The 15,909-nt window shown below is 41.1% G+C and overlaps 1 protein-coding gene across 1 annotated transcript in view; it reads left to right on the plus strand.

Annotated features, from left to right (window-relative positions):
- The first annotated feature begins 4,485 nt into the window (after positions 1-4,485).
- The window catches only part of LOC135548824 (PDZ and LIM domain protein 4-like), a 65,900-nt gene continuing 54,476 nt past the window's right edge, over positions 4,486-15,909 (plus strand). The window contains exon 1 of the mRNA XM_064978783.1: positions 4,486-4,773. Coding sequence (XP_064834855.1) covers positions 4,681-4,773 — 93 coding nt within the window. The 5' untranslated portion in view covers positions 4,486-4,680. The remainder of the gene's footprint in view (positions 4,774-15,909) is intronic.

Raw genomic sequence — 15,909 nt, forward strand, 5'->3', positions numbered from 1 at the left:
TGCGTGTGTAGTGTTTACAGTGATGCCTGATCCTGGGGTTAAAACAAACACATTGACGCATGACCTTGCTCTAACGTCCATTTGATTCAATAAAGCATTAATGTGCATGCTCAGATCCACTCACACCTGTTTATTGTTCCGGGAACCTTAACTAAGCGCCACGTTAAACATTCAACTGGAACACCTGGTGTGTGTATGGGTGACTGAAAAACACAACTGTTTGATTACATATGAAGAGTTTATTTCCAAAATGCTATATCCATAATGTTTCACATTTGTGTTTTTTCTCAAAAATGATTGCTTATGGGTACCTTCACGTGTGTGTGTAAAAAAACAAAATGTATGGATATATATATACATTATTTAGTTGGAATGGAATGTTATGCTGTATATTTGACAGGTACAGTGCAGTATTCAGACCCCTTGACCTTTTCCAAATTTTGTAACGTTATAACTTTATTCTAAAATTGATTGAAATATTTTTTTCCCTCATCAATCTACACATAATTGCCCATAATGACAAAGTAAAAACTGTTTTTTAGAATTTCTTTGCAAATGTATTTAAATAAAAAAACAGAAATACTACATTTACATGAGTATTCAGACCCTTTACTCAGTACTTTGCTGAAGCACCTATGGCAGAGTCTTCTTAGATAGGACGCTACAAGCTTGGCACACCTGTATTTGGGGAGTTTCTCCCATTCTTCTCTGCAGATCCTCTCAAGCTCTGTCAGGTTGGATGGGAAGTGTCGCTGCACAGCTATTTTCAGGTATCTCCAGAGATGTTAAATCGGGATCTAGTCCAAACTCTAGTTGGTCCACTAAAGGACATTCAGAGACTTTTCCCAAAACCACTCCTGTCTTATCTTGGCTGTGTGCTTAGGGTCATTGTTCTGTTGGAAGGTGAACCTTCGCCCCAGTCTGAGGTCCTGAGCGCTCTGGAGCAGGTTTTCATCAAGGATCTCTATGTACTTTGCTCCGTTCAGCTTTCCCTCGATTTTGACTAGTCTCTCAGTCATTGCTGCTGAAAAACATCGCCACCACATGATGCTGCCACCACCATGCTTCATCGTAGGGATGGTACCATGTTTCCTGCAGACGTGACGCTTGGCATTCAGGCTGAAGAGTTCATTCTTGGTTTCATCACTCCAGAGAATCTTGTTTCTCATGGCCTGAGAGTCTTTAGGTGCCTTTTGGCAAACTCCAAGTGGGCTGTCATGTGCCTTTTACTGAGGAGTGGCTTCCGTCTGGCCACTCTACAATAGATGCCTGATTGGTAGAGTGCTGCAGAGTTGTTTGTACTTCTGGAATGTTCTCCCATCTCCACAGAGGAACTCTAAAGCTCTGTCAGAGTGACCATCAGGTTCTTGGTCACCTTCCTGACCAAGGCTCTTCTCCCCTGATTGCTCAGTTTGGCTGGGCAGCCAGCTCTAGGAAGAGTCTTGGTGGTACCAGACATTTTCCAAATAAGAATGATGGAGGCCAATGTGTTTTTGGAGACCTTCAATGTTGTAGATGTCACGTTTTGACCTTAGTTCTGTTATTATATCTTTGTTTTAGTATGGTCAGGGCGTGAGTTGGGTGGGTTGTCTATGTTCGTTTTTCTATAATTTGAGATTTCTGAGTTCGGCCGAGTATGGTTCTCAATCAGAGGTAGCTGTCAATCGTTGTCCCTGATTGAGAATCATACTTCGGTAGCCTGGGTTTCACTTTTGAGTTGTGGGTGTTTATTTTCCGTGTTTGTGCCACACAGGGCTGGTTTGTTTGTTTCATGTTGTTTGTTTTGTATTTTGTAGTGTTCAGTTTTTCTTATTAAAGTATGGCCCCTTACCACGCTGCAAATTGGTCCGATCTATCTTACTCCTCATCAGAGGAAGACGACGAACATTACAGTAGAAATGTTTTGGTACCATTCCCCACATCTAGGCCTCACCACAATCCTATCTCGGAACTCTACGACAATTCCTTCGACCTCATGGCTTGGTTTTTGCTCTGACATGCACTGTCAACTGAGGGACCTTATATAGACAGGTATGTGCCTTGCCAAATCATGTCTAATCAATTAAATTTACCACAGGTGGACTCCAATCAAGTTGTAGAAACATCTCAAGGATGATCAATGAAAACAGAATGCACCTGAGCTCAATTTTAAATCTCATGAACACTTATATAAATGAAGTATTTCTATTTATGAATTAGCGACATTTTCTAAAAACCTGTTTGGCTTTGTCATTATGGGGTATTGTGTTTAGATTGATGAGGGATAAAAATGATTTAATACTTTTTAGAAAAAGGCTGTAACATAACAAAATGTGGAAAAGTTAAGGGGTCTGAATACTTCCCGAATGCACTGTCTCACCTAGCAATCTTAAGATAAATGCACTTACTGTAAGTCACTCTGGATAAGAACATCTGCTAAATGACTCAGATGTAAAATGTAAATGTTTTACAAACAGATTTCATATTATTGTAAAAAAAATTATATAATATTGATGTCCTAAATCATGTCCTGTATTATTTCGTTGAAATATCAATGTAAACAACATTGATTTAACCAGTGTGTTCCCAGTGGGAAGTGATAGGTTTGAAGCAAATACATGTCTGTCATTGATCAACCCCATGCCATGATTAGATAGTGAAAAAACACACATCTTTCATAATGTCTTTAAACAATAAAAGCTAATTTACCAATATTTCTGAAAACTGATATATAGCGATGTATTGCAAAGTAAATTGACCATCAGCAGGCAGGGAAAAGCTGCAAATAGTTCCTTTTCATCTTTACCATCATAACATTCCTATTCATTGTCACTATCACCATAACTCACTGTCCTGATGAGTTGTGGCTGATGGGCACATTGTATAGGCCTACACTATAAACTGAGGTTAACTAGACATAATTTGGCTCTGTGGTTGTCTAACCATTACATCTGCTTCTAATGTTCCACTCAGCATTTTCTAACCACATGAATTAAACTGCATCATTTCCATAAATGTTTTAATTTCCCTATTGGACCTTTAGACAGTGAATTTGCAGTGCCACCATTGTTCTCACTGTCTGTAGTACTGTCTCACACTGTACCACGAAGCATCCGCAACGCTGGCGACATACATCTCTCAAATAAGCTGAGACACAAACACAAACCTTCAATTTTTTACTTTACCGAAAATGTTACCTATTGTACATCTGCAGGCCATAGATAGACAAGTCCTTAAACTGGGGGTGTTGAGACATTTCAACTGTGTTTAAAAGGAAGAATGGGCATAATTTACATATATTGTTTAGAAACAGAAAGGCTGTTGACCAATAGTTTGTGCAACACTTGCATTGACACAGATTCTCCAGACACTGGCATTGCGATAGAGCTGAACAGCTCCAGGTTGCAACACAAATGACTCATCTCACTCTCTTACAAGTGTACTATGGCTCCTTAGTATGTAGGACACTTCAAATATCACTGGTTTGATAGGCTGTCATTGACAATCGCATTCCTTTTAATCAGTGTGTATACCTTTCAAACCCATTGAATCATATTTGATTGAGAAAAGAGACAGAACAGCACAATGCTGCCAATGGTTGTGATCACAGACAAACTCACGCACATAAGCATGCACACACGTACGTACACACTCAGGCACACACACACTGTCCGATACCATTCAAAATGTTACCATTAGACATCAGTTACATCAGTCAGGCTATTCTGAGGCAGGTATAGATATGTTTCCCTAAGACTCACTCTGACTCAATAGTATTCACCAGTATACACTGAGATACATCTTCACTTCCTATGTCTGTTTTGTTCGGAGACAGGGCTAGCCTAGCCATGCTGGAATGTCTATGAGGTCATAGACTCACACACAGAAATCATACTCTGTGAGTCACTGTATAATTGCCTGGGGAAATGAGGGAAGAGACCAGAGGATCCCATAATAAATTGACATGGTGTGTTTTTGAATGTATCCACATTCTCATTTTTTTTTTCAATCAATCTCAGCTGCTGACATGATAATTTTTCAGTTCTATCTATTGTTCAGTTGCTTTATCTGGATAGGTTATAGTCCACAATGGATTTTCTCTCCTTAGTCTGAGTAATGGTGATGGTGGTGTTTTGAACAAATAATGTTGTCCCACACACACACACACACACACACACACACACACACACACACACACACACACACACACACACCCCTAACTGGACCCTGGGAACTGTTTTATAGTAGCCATCCCAATCCTTTACTTTTCTTTAGTTAAAAAAATACAGTAGGTACATCTAGACTAGAGTGTCTGTCATCCTCAACCCATAAAGAGTGGACTTGCTTCCATAGAGCCGCGTTTGCCTGGCTACACATCCACATCACTCCGGTCAACTGACGTTTCTTTGTAACGATCGATGGAGCAGCGAAATTAAATTCAGGGTGAGTCGTCAGGCAAGCGTTTCGTTGCACTCACGTCCCTCCCATTCAGTCAACTCTGTACGAGGCGGGCAGTCAAGCGTCTTCATAGCGCAAATCCCCATCACACGTCAGAGACGACATCATTATTTAAGGTTGAATCAAGTAGGGAAGAAAGTTTTGCGACAGACAGTGTTGCCAAGCAGCTCCGAGGTAGTGGACCTGGTTATTTCGCCCAGTTTATCGCCCAGTTCTTACGGATACTATTTTTATAGATCAGCAATGCCCCACACCGTGACATTGAATGGACCCTCACCTTGGGGTTTTCGACTGGTCGGTGGAAGGGACTTCAGTACACCGTTAACTATTTCGAGGGTATGTAAATGTATTCCCATGTATTTATTCTCATGTCGAAATAGGATTGCTTTACCCTCATAATGCGTTTGGGCTAATGTCTTTCATCTAGCCTAATTTGGCACCACCGCATAGGGTACTAGGGGGTAACTAGCCCCACCTAAGAACAATGTCTAATTGCTGACACAAAAAAAGCAACGTTTGGAAAAAAATTGGTATGTGGTTAGGCAAATAAACTATAAAGGGAAATAAATAGCTACAGTTTACACTTTCTTTGTTTTTTCATGAAATGTTGTTTTAGAAAAGGGGCATTTAAAAAAATAATTTCTAAGTAAAACTGATTAAATGGATTTTAACACACTTGTGTGAAACCCTATGCCATAATCTTCTACCGGGGTAAATCATTGGAATGGAATATAAATAATACCATTAAATGACATTTAATAACAATAACTTAACTCAGTGTAACATTGATGTGGCAACTCTCTTATGCTCTGCTATTGCACGATTGTAATTTGTACCTGTAGGTCACAAGTAAAGCTATCCCTAGTAAAATTGGAGCACAACTCATGAGCCCACATCCTGCACTGCTCACACCTTATCCAGTCCCCACTTGTGACTGAAAACAGGGGGAGAGATGCCAATAGAAAAGCTCTCTCTTAAAAATGTAGGTAGCTATCTAGCTATATGACATAAAATACTTTGTAAAATAGCCAAAAGGCTATAAAGTTGCATTAACTGTAAAGCTATCCGTCACCAATGGAAACATTTACAACTGAAATTAAGTTGTGTTATCTTTTTTAATGTAGTTTACCTCAGACGATCTGGAAATAAGATTGCTAGCTAGTACTCCTAGCATATTATGCTAACTAGCTAGCTGGCTAGCATTTACTGCTAGTGAAGTTGCTAGCTAGCAAGTTAGCATAAACTAGTGCTAACTGGGCTAGTCATTTTCTAAATGACAGTTATAAACAGGGCTAGTTGGGGTGTGTGTGTGTCTTAAAGCTTTGCTTCTTGTACATTAAAAACAAGTTATAAATCTAACCTCATTGGAATATATCTGCAAAAAAATTGATCAGCTTATCGCAAAATTGTTTTGTTGAAATATCTCCAAAAGTTGTGATGACACAGAGGACATTTTCTGTTAAGCAAGACCAGTAATTTTGGAACATCCTATGGTCTTTATATGAATTACAGGGGGGCAGTTACCCCAGGGGGCTAGTTACCGTCTACTACCCTAATTGTGAATTCAGATGGCTATTTGCCATGGAATAATACCAAAATGTATACAGATGGGGATCCATGTAATGCTTACCAGTCTAATGATCTAATGCACTCCTTCAAATTGAATAATAGAATATTAGTTTACATTTCTCAAGTTCTCCATTTTCTGATCCACTTGTTTAAATTTAATAATGGAAAACTGTTTTAAAATTTAAAAAATTCTACACTGTAAAATTGAGATTTTAATCGTTTTCAATTTTATTTTATCGTTTGTAAAATATATATATTTTTATTGGTGTGGCTGGGGAAACGTATGCTTTCTAAGTATGTGGTTCATTTGGACACTACCACTTCAGTTTGGGGGAGATTAGCCTTGCCTACACTATACAATAAAGTGGTAAATTAATGTGGTCCTTGGAGGCGAAGTTACACACACCAGATATCCCCAAAGTAATGCTATGCCATTCTAATGGCCATGGTCAGGCCACCAAATGGAGTTTACTCTCTTCTTACTGTCACTGACTGGGAACACATGGAGTTGTGTGCATCGGTCCTTGCAGGCTGCCCTTCAAATTCGCTACCATGTTATCCTTAATCCCCTGTGCCTATACCAACACTTTGCATAGAGAGTCTAACAGCTAGGCCTAGCCTATTGTGTTGAAACGAAAGGTTAATTTACAAACCAGTGCAAAATGGCATGGTCTTTTATGTACATTTCCAGGGAAGTAGCCTCATAGGTCTAGGTTTATTATCTTGTTAATGTAGCCGAATGCACAGATTGCATCGAGAAGAATTGTGAGTCCCTGTCTGGCTCTCGGGCTACCCCCGAACCATTGTGATGGAAGACACCTTGCAGCCTGCATAGCCACATCTGAGACAGCAATTTTACGGTCCATTATCATAGCCTGTTATAGGTCTAGAGTTGACACTAGCCTCTATACAATGATCAAGTAGCCTAAGTTTGCGGTATAGCTGAGACAAATGCAAGCCTATAATGGAGACTATGCCCCTGTTTTGAGATAACCTGTGCATCCTTCATTCGTCCCATCCTTGAAGACATCACCGATAGATGTGTGAAAGGAGATATTACGCTAGGCTACCAACCAAGTCATGTCGGACCAGTGATTAGACTATGATCATTGCTCATCATTGATCTAATATATACTGTATATTTAGATCAATGATTATTTCAAGAATGGGAGAATCCACCCATGAATATATTTAAACGGCGCCTATATGCTGCTTTGTAGGAGTGATCCATGAGTTGCCTCTCCTTCCACAGACACTTAAAATCCCTGCTTCTCTTCTCTCGCAGCTGTTGGATAGGGAGACAGGCCTATAATGCCGATATGCTATAGTCTAATTTACTTTCACTTGCCCACTTTAACCTACTGTTAGTCTACGGGTTATGGGTACTCAATCTAGTGGACGGCTATAGGTTTAATCTTGGATTATAATGGGCTGCAAAATAGCGGTGTTGTAGAAAATTTGGAGGGCAGCTCGACATCGGACATATACACACTCATAGCTCCTGGTCTCCAGGATCACAAGAAAATTAACCTACAGTCGTTAGAAGGATATTTGCCAGGGGGATACTGTTAATAAAGCACCATGGATAAGGTCCTTAGTTTCTTTTGCATACAGATGTTTTGTTCCCCCCTATTCTGAACTTCCCTCTCGTCATAGAGACCAAGCTGTTAGACTTTTTAAGCTACTGTAGTCTATGCAAGGTATTTGTCGAGGCTACGCAGCAGAACTATGCAGCGAATATGGAGGGCAGACTGACAGGGGCTCAGTCCCAGGTCTCTTCACGGTCAGTGACAGTGCCAAGAGAATATCTTCATTTGGATGTGCTCATCGTGTATAATGTCCATTTTGTGTGTACGCCTGCAGTCTGAAGTTGCCAGGGGGAAACTTGGTGTGTGTGTGCACAGGGACACCTGTTGTTGCAACACAATCTCGCACTCAATTCTTGCAAATATGTACGAAGTATTTCAGCAGATTTTGTGCATTAAGGGGGCAAACTTCAGAATAATCTTTTGAAAGTTTTTGGAGCAACGCATTTTGGGCAATGGTGTTCTTTGTTTGTGTCCCACACTTATTTATATTAAGAAACAAGCGTGTTTACAACCCAATATTGTTAATCAACCAGGTTGTCACTGAAATACATATAGTAGCTTTACATTTCTATTTTTGATTATTAATGCCAATGCTCTTTTTCATTCTTGTTTTTGCTTAATACTTTGGGATACTGGTGCTATGTCGAATTTTATGAGGGTTGCCAGATTGGATTTTTTTGTTACGATGAAGATATTTGATTGGGGAATGGGGATGCATTTTCATGTTGCGAAATTAATTCATCAATAAATGTGGGGAAACAGAAGACTTACAAAAGAAATCTGCTTGGTTTTAATTCCCCTGGTGTACCTGCATGGTATTTGCAACTATAACAAGTTGGTACTATGATCAACTATCAATATCATTGCAGTTAAACAGGTTAATGTAAAATAATATATTATGTTGGCTTGCACTTACGACACTTCCAAGGCCGTGTCATGATGATTATTACGGTTGTGTCAATCATGTTATATACTTAAGCTGTTGTAACAAGGTATATGCCAGCATTGTTGGCCTACTGCCTCTGCCCAGAGGCCTACTGCCTCCGCCCAGAGGCCCACTGCCTCCGCCCAGAGGCCTACTAGGCTTTCACGACAACGGCCATTAGAGCTCACTTTGCCACGCATGAGCCCTGGTTCGCGTCCCTTTTGCAGCTTTCACTTTCTTCTTCCACACTGATGGCAGGGTTGGGATCACGTCCAGCTCACGTCTAGTTATGTGATCTAGTTGTGGGAAGCATTCTGTTTTTCAACATTGTGTTGGGTGTTATTGCATTGATATATCTAGTGAGAAATGGATAAGCAACAATGGGCGTTACGGATTGAAGCAGTCACTACAGGTGTGATCAAGCCTTACATCAAAGTTTCCTGAAGCTGAATAGAAAGTGCTATGCCCTGACCAGTTATTCAGAAGAAAATCCTCTGTGAATGTCTTATTTAAATAAGTACACTAACCAGTGTGGACCCAAAACAAACACATTCTACACATTTACAAACAACCTATTTCAAGTGTTATTACAACCATGGTGTTCTTTTGTTACTGAAGCTTATACATCTAATAATCTGACAATGATCCACATCATATCAGACAAATAATGTAAGTGCAGCAAAAAATCCTTTTTGTAGAATGCAAACCAGTAATATGAATCACAGTTGATCCATCCTGTTCTGATCTAATGAGATGGATGTAGGATTTTCTATGGCCTTGAATCGAGGACTTTCCCAGTTATAAAGTTCTTGAAATTTTCCAGATTGACTGACCTTCAGACTTTAACATAATGATGGACTGTTATTTCTCTTTGCTTATTTGAGCTGTTCTTGCCATAATATGGACTTGGTATTTTACCAAACAGGGCTATTTTTTCTTTCTTTATTTCACCTTTATTTAACCATGTAGGCCAGTTGAGAACAAGTTCTCATTTACAACTGCGTCCTGGCCAAGATAAAGCAAAGCAGTGCGACACAAACAACAACACAGAGTTACACATGGAATAAAAAAAACATACACTCAATTAAACAATAGAGAAAGTCTGTATACAGGGTGTGCAAATCAGGTAAAATAAGGGAGGTAAGGCAATAAATAGGCCATAGTGGCAAAATAATTACAATTTAGCAATTAAACACTGGAGTGATAGATGTGCAGAAGGTGAATGTGCAAGTAGAGATACTGGGGAGCAAAAATAAATAAATAAATAATTAACAGTATGGGGATGAGGTAGTTGGTTGGGCTATTTACAGATGAGCTATGTACAGGTGCAGTGATCTGTGAGCTGCTCTGACAGCTGGTGCTAAAAGCTAGTGAGGGAGGTAAGAGTTTTTGCAGTTAGTTCCAGTCATTGGTAGCAGAGAACTGCGGTGATCTGTGACCTGGTCTGACAGCTGATGCTTAAATTTATTGAGGGAGATATGAGTCTCCCGCTTCAGTGATTTTTGCAATTCGTTCCAGTCATTGGCAGCAGAGAACTGGAAGGAAAAGTGGCCAAAGGAAGAATTGGCTTTGAGGGTGACCAGTGACATATACCTGCTGGAGAGCGTTCTACAGGTGGGTGCTGCTATGTTGACCAGTGAGCTGAGATAAGGTGGGGCTTTACCAAGCAAAGACTTATAGATGACCTGGAGCTAGTGGGTTTGGCGACGAATATGAAGCGAGGGCCAGACAACGAGACCATACAGGTCGCAGTGGTGGGTAGTATGGGGCTTTGGTGACAAAACGGATGGCACTGTGATGGACTGCATCTAATTTGCTGAGTAGAGTGTTGGAGGCTATTTTGTAAATGACATCACTGAAGTCAAGGATCGGTAGGATAGACAGTTTTATGAGGGTATGTTTGGCAGCATGTGTGAAGGATGCATTGTTGCAAAATAGGAAGCTTATTCTAGATTTAAGTTTGGATTGGAGATGCTTAATGTGAGTCTGGAAGGAGTTTACAGTCTAACCAGACACCTAGATATTTATAGTTGTCCACATTTTCTAAGTCAGAACCATCCAGTGGAGCGATGCTAGGCGGGCGGGCAGGTGCAGGCAGCGATCGTTGAAGAGCATGCATTTAGTTTTACTTGCATTTAAAAGCAGTTGGAGGCCACAGAAGGAGAGTTGTATGGCATTGAAGCTCATTTGGAGGTTTGTTAACACAGTGTCCCAAGAAAAGCCAGAAGTTTACAGAATGGTGTTGTCTGCGTAGAGGTGGATCAGAGAATCACCAGCAGCAAGAGCGACATCATTGATGTGTACAGACAAAATAGTCGGCCCGAGAATTTAACCCTGTGGCATCCCCATAGAGACTGCCAGAGGTCCGGACAACAGTCCCTTCGATTTGATACATTGAACTCTGTCTGAGAAGCAGTTGGTAAACCAGGCAAGGCAGTCATTTGAGTGTGGTGGTTGACAGAGTCGAAAGCCTTGGCCAGGTCGATGAATACAGCTGCACAGTATTGTCTCTTATCGATGGTGGTTATGATATCATTTAGGACCTTGAGCGTGGCTGAGGTGCACCCATGACCAGCTCGGAAACCAGATTGCATAGCGGAGAAGGTACGGTGGAATTCGAAATGGTTAGTGATCCGTTAACTTGGCTTTCGAAGACCTTAGAAAGGCAAGGTAGGATAGATATAAGTCTGTAGCCGTTTGAGCCTAGACTGTCTCCCCTTTGAAGAGGGGGATGACCGCGGCAGCTTTCCAATCTTTGGGGATCTCAGACGATATGAAAGAGAGGTTGAACAGTCTTGTAATAGGGGTTGCAACAATTTCGGCAGATCATTTTAGAAAGAGAGGGTCCAGATTGTCTAGCACAGCTGATCTGTAGGGGTCCAGATTTTGCAGCTCTTTCAGAACAGCAGCTATCTGGATTTGGGTGAAGGAGAAATGGGGGAGGTTTGGGCTAGTTGCCGTTGGGGGTGCAGGGCTGTTGACTGGGGTAGGGGTAGCCAGGTGGAAAGCATGGCCAGCCGTAGAAAAATGCTTATTGATATTCTCAATTATCGTGGATTTATCGGTGATGACAGTGTTTCCTAGCCTCAGTGCAGTGGGCTGATGGGAGGAGGTGCTCTTATTTTCCATGGACTTTACAGTGTCCCAGAGCTTTTTGTAGTTTGTGCTACAGGATACCAATTTCTGTTTGAAAAAGCTAGCCTTTGCTTTCATAACTGCCTGTGCATATTGGTTCCTAACTTCCCTTCTGTATACCACCCCTACCTTGGCTCAAAAATGAACTTTTAACAAGGCACACCTGTTAATTGAAATCATTCCAGGTGTCTACCTCATGATGCTGGTTGATATAATGCCAAGAGCATGCGAAGATGTCATCAAGGCAAAGGGTGGCTTCTTTGAACAATCTCAAATATTAAACACGTTTTTGGTCACTACATGATTCTATGTGGGTTTTCATAGTTTTGATGTCTTCACTATTATACTACAATGTAGAAAATAGTACAAATAAAGAAAAACCCTTGAATAAGTAGGTGTTCTAAAACATTTGACCTTAGTGTATCTGTTTTTTTCTCTCCAATCTGGCAACCCTCATAAAACTCGACATAGCCTTGTATAAAATGCCTTACGAAACAAATGGTGGAATGTACACTAAAAAGTGAGGACCTTATATTAAAAGCATTTAGAAGAAAATGGTGTAATGTAGGCTCCACGAAAAATGAAATGCTATAATATTATAACTATTTTGGTGACAACCTGGTTGATTAACAATATTGGGCTGTTAACCCATTTGTTTCTTTATATAAATACATGTGGGAGACAAAAAAGGCAGTGTAGAAGACCATTGCACATTGTGCATTGCTCTAATAACTTTCAAAAGATTGTTCCGAAGTTTTTCACCCCCAAAATCATTTTCCTATGAATGAAGTAGCACGAAAATTGGTGTATTTTTCGACAAATTCAGTCGCACAAAAATGTGTCTTTTCACACCAATTAAGCCACACAAAAATGCACCAAATCTGTTGAAATACTTTTTGTACATATTTGCATGAATTGAGTGTGAGATTGTGTTGCAACTGTCCACCAGCTCATGCTTCAAAATGTATTGAAGTGTGCCATACTCACCACTTTGTGTCGTTATGGCTGCTGTTTGTTAGCCCAAACACCCACAAAGTCTGAATCTATTAGGTGTTCTGTTCACTTTCCATTTATTATACAATTTGAAGTGGTGAGGCCCTCTCGCATGGGAAAGTAGCCTAGTGTTGAATGAAGTGTAGCGTGCTGCCATGCTTTCATTGTGAATTGTGACCATTACCACATAATTCTGCTCTGTCAAGAAGTCCCAAACAAACCTGCTACATTTTTGCTACATGACACAGGACCGACTGTCTATGTTGGCATATCTGTTGTACTTTTTTCAACACCCACATTATGATGAGGCTACTAACAAGACAATAGCTTACTGTGGGGGTCAAATTATATCAATATCATATGCTTTAATACAGTATAATATCAATTTATAATACTATATAATATATATATTTATACATTTTCATAACTCACTAAAAGCTCATCAACAACCTTACTTTACCTCAAAATATGAGTCATATGGGTCAATTTCTAAGGTTCTGAAAGTCAGGGGGCCAGCAGGGGACTTGGCATTAGCCAATAGTCAGTCAGGGTAAACAGTTGTGGCGTCCTGGAGTGTGCCGGGCGTTGACATTTGTTTTTCATCAGAGATTGTGGTGCTACTGAGGGATTCCAGGTGTTGTCTCAGCTGCAAGCCTCCAGACTCTTTAACTACCACTGCAACCATGGGTGTAATTGTTAGATTCACAAGGGGAGACTGACTCAAGTTCACTTGAAATAGCATCTTTCATGTTCTAGGCCAGATATTCCCAAACTGGGAATATCTTCACATTTTCAAACCATCCATTTATATTTTCCGACGGGGCTAAACATTTGGGGGAGGTTTTTTTCTCCCCGTGTAGCCTCGTTTCACTGGAAAAAAAAACAAATGAAACTATCTAGTGTTCAGAAAAATAACAACACAATGTCAAATAGAGGAAGAATAATTAACATCCAATCGCATTAACCGTTACTCGCTCACTGGAATTCCACTAACGGTCCGTATGTAGCCAAACGTAGCTGCTGCTCATTCCGTTTGCTCGATAATGGATAAATGGTAAAACAAAAAAAAGTAAGGTCCGCGCCCATAGAGACACATACCAGCTCTACTGGTATTACTGCTACTACCAGCGGTACTACACCTGCACCTGTCGATGACACAAGTTGTTCTGCTTCCACGAGCACGTCCAATACTAGCATCAGTAATTCTACGTTTGTTTTTAGCCCAGCTAGTATGGACACTGACAGTTGTGAATCTGATGCAGCCGAAGAGCTACTGCCCACTTACCCGGGAAAGCACAGAACAACAGACAGGGATGTTGGACCAATGAAGAGGATGAGAACTACATTGATTTGGGTTCACTTATGTTAAGAGTTGTGCCTTTCCTCAGCCACAGTGTGTTATATGTTCAAGTTCAAGTACTATCTCCCAACTGGATGAAACCTTCACTCGTGTGCAGACATTTAGAAAGAAAACATGCCAATTTGAAAAATTATCCACGGGAGTTTTTTGAGTGAGAATTAAGACGATTTTTGAGTAGTAAGACATGTATAAAAGCAACAGATACCAGATAAGAAGGGGCTAGAAGTGTTTTACAGGGTGAACCACCATATAAGGAGGACTTAATTCTTCCTGCTGCCGCGGATATGGCTGGGACAATCCTGGGGGAAAAGGCCAAAAAACTATACAGACAATGCCTTCGTCAAACAACACTGTTTCATGACGTATCAGTGACATGCCAGGAGATTTTGAAACAATTACTGCTTCAATGCAAGCCAGTCAAATCAAATCAAATCAAATTTATTTATATAGCCCTTTGTACATCAGCTGATATCTCAAAGTGCTGTACAGAAACCCAGCCTAAAACCCCAAACAGCAAGCAATGCAGGTGTAGATGCACGGTGGTTAGGAAAAACTCCCTAGAAAGGCCAAAACCTAGGAAGAAACCTAGAGAGGAACCAGGCTATGTGGGGTGGCCAGTCCACTTCTGGCTGTGCCGGGTAGAGATTATAACAGTACTCCAGATATAACAAACTGACCCTTGCCCCCCAACACATAAACTACTGCAGCATAAATACTGGAGGCTGAGACAGGAGGGACCAGGAGACACTGTGGTCCCACCCGAGGACACCCCCGGACAGGGCCAAACAGGAAGGATATAACCCCACCCACTTTGCCAAAGCACAGCCCCCACACCACTAGAGGGATATCTTCAACCACCAACTTACCATCCTGAGACAAAGCTGAGTATAGCCCGCAAAGATCTCCGCCATGGCACAACCCAAGGGGGGGGCGCCAACCCAGACAGGATGACCACATCAGTGAATCAACCCACTCAGGTGACGCACCCCCTCCAGGGACGGCATGAGAGAGCCCCAGTAAGCCAGTGACTCAGCCCCTGTAACAGGGTTAGAGGCAGAGAATCCCAGTGGAAAGAGGGGAACCGGCCAGGCAGAGACAGCAAGGGTGGTTCGTTGCTCCAGAGCCTTTCCGTTCACCTTCCCACTCCTGGGCCAGACTACACTCAATCATATGACCCACTGAAGAGATGAGTCTTCAGTAAAGACTTAAAGGTTGAGACCGAGTTTGCGTCTCTGACATGGGTAGGCAGACCGTTCCATAAAAATGGAGCTCTATAGGAGAAAGCCCTGCCTCCAGCTGTTTGCTTAGAAATTCTAGGGACAATTAGGAGGCCTGCGTCTTGTGACCGTAGCGTACGTGTAGGTATGTACGGCAGGACCAAATCAGAGAGATAGGTAGGAGCAAGCCCATGTAATGCTTTGTAGGTTAGCAGTAAAACCTTGAAATCAGCCCTTGCTTTGACAGGAAGCCAGTGTAGGGAGGCTAGCACTGGAGTAATATGATCAAATTTTTTGGTTCTAGTTAGGATTCTAGCAGCCGTATTTAGCTCTAACTGAAGTTTATTTAGTGCTTTATCCGGGTAGCCGGAAAGTAGAGCATTGCAGTAGTCTAACCTAGAAGTGACAAAAGCATGGATTAATTTTTCTGCATAATTTTTGGACAGAAAGTTTCTGATTTTTGCAATGTTACGTAGATGGAAAAAAGCTGTCCTTGAAATGGTCTTGATATGTTCTTCAAAAGAGAGATCAGGGTCCAGAGTAACGCCGAGGTCCTTCACAGTTTTATTTGAAATGACTGTACAACCATTAAGATTAATTGTCAGATTCAACAGAAGATCTCTTTGTTTCTTGGGACCTAGAACAAGCATCTCTGTTTTGTCTGAGTTTAAAAGTAGAAAGTTT

This window comes from Oncorhynchus masou, chromosome 11, assembly GCF_036934945.1.
Source record: "Oncorhynchus masou masou isolate Uvic2021 chromosome 11, UVic_Omas_1.1, whole genome shotgun sequence".
In the NCBI taxonomy this organism is placed as follows: domain Eukaryota; kingdom Metazoa; phylum Chordata; class Actinopteri; order Salmoniformes; family Salmonidae; genus Oncorhynchus; species Oncorhynchus masou.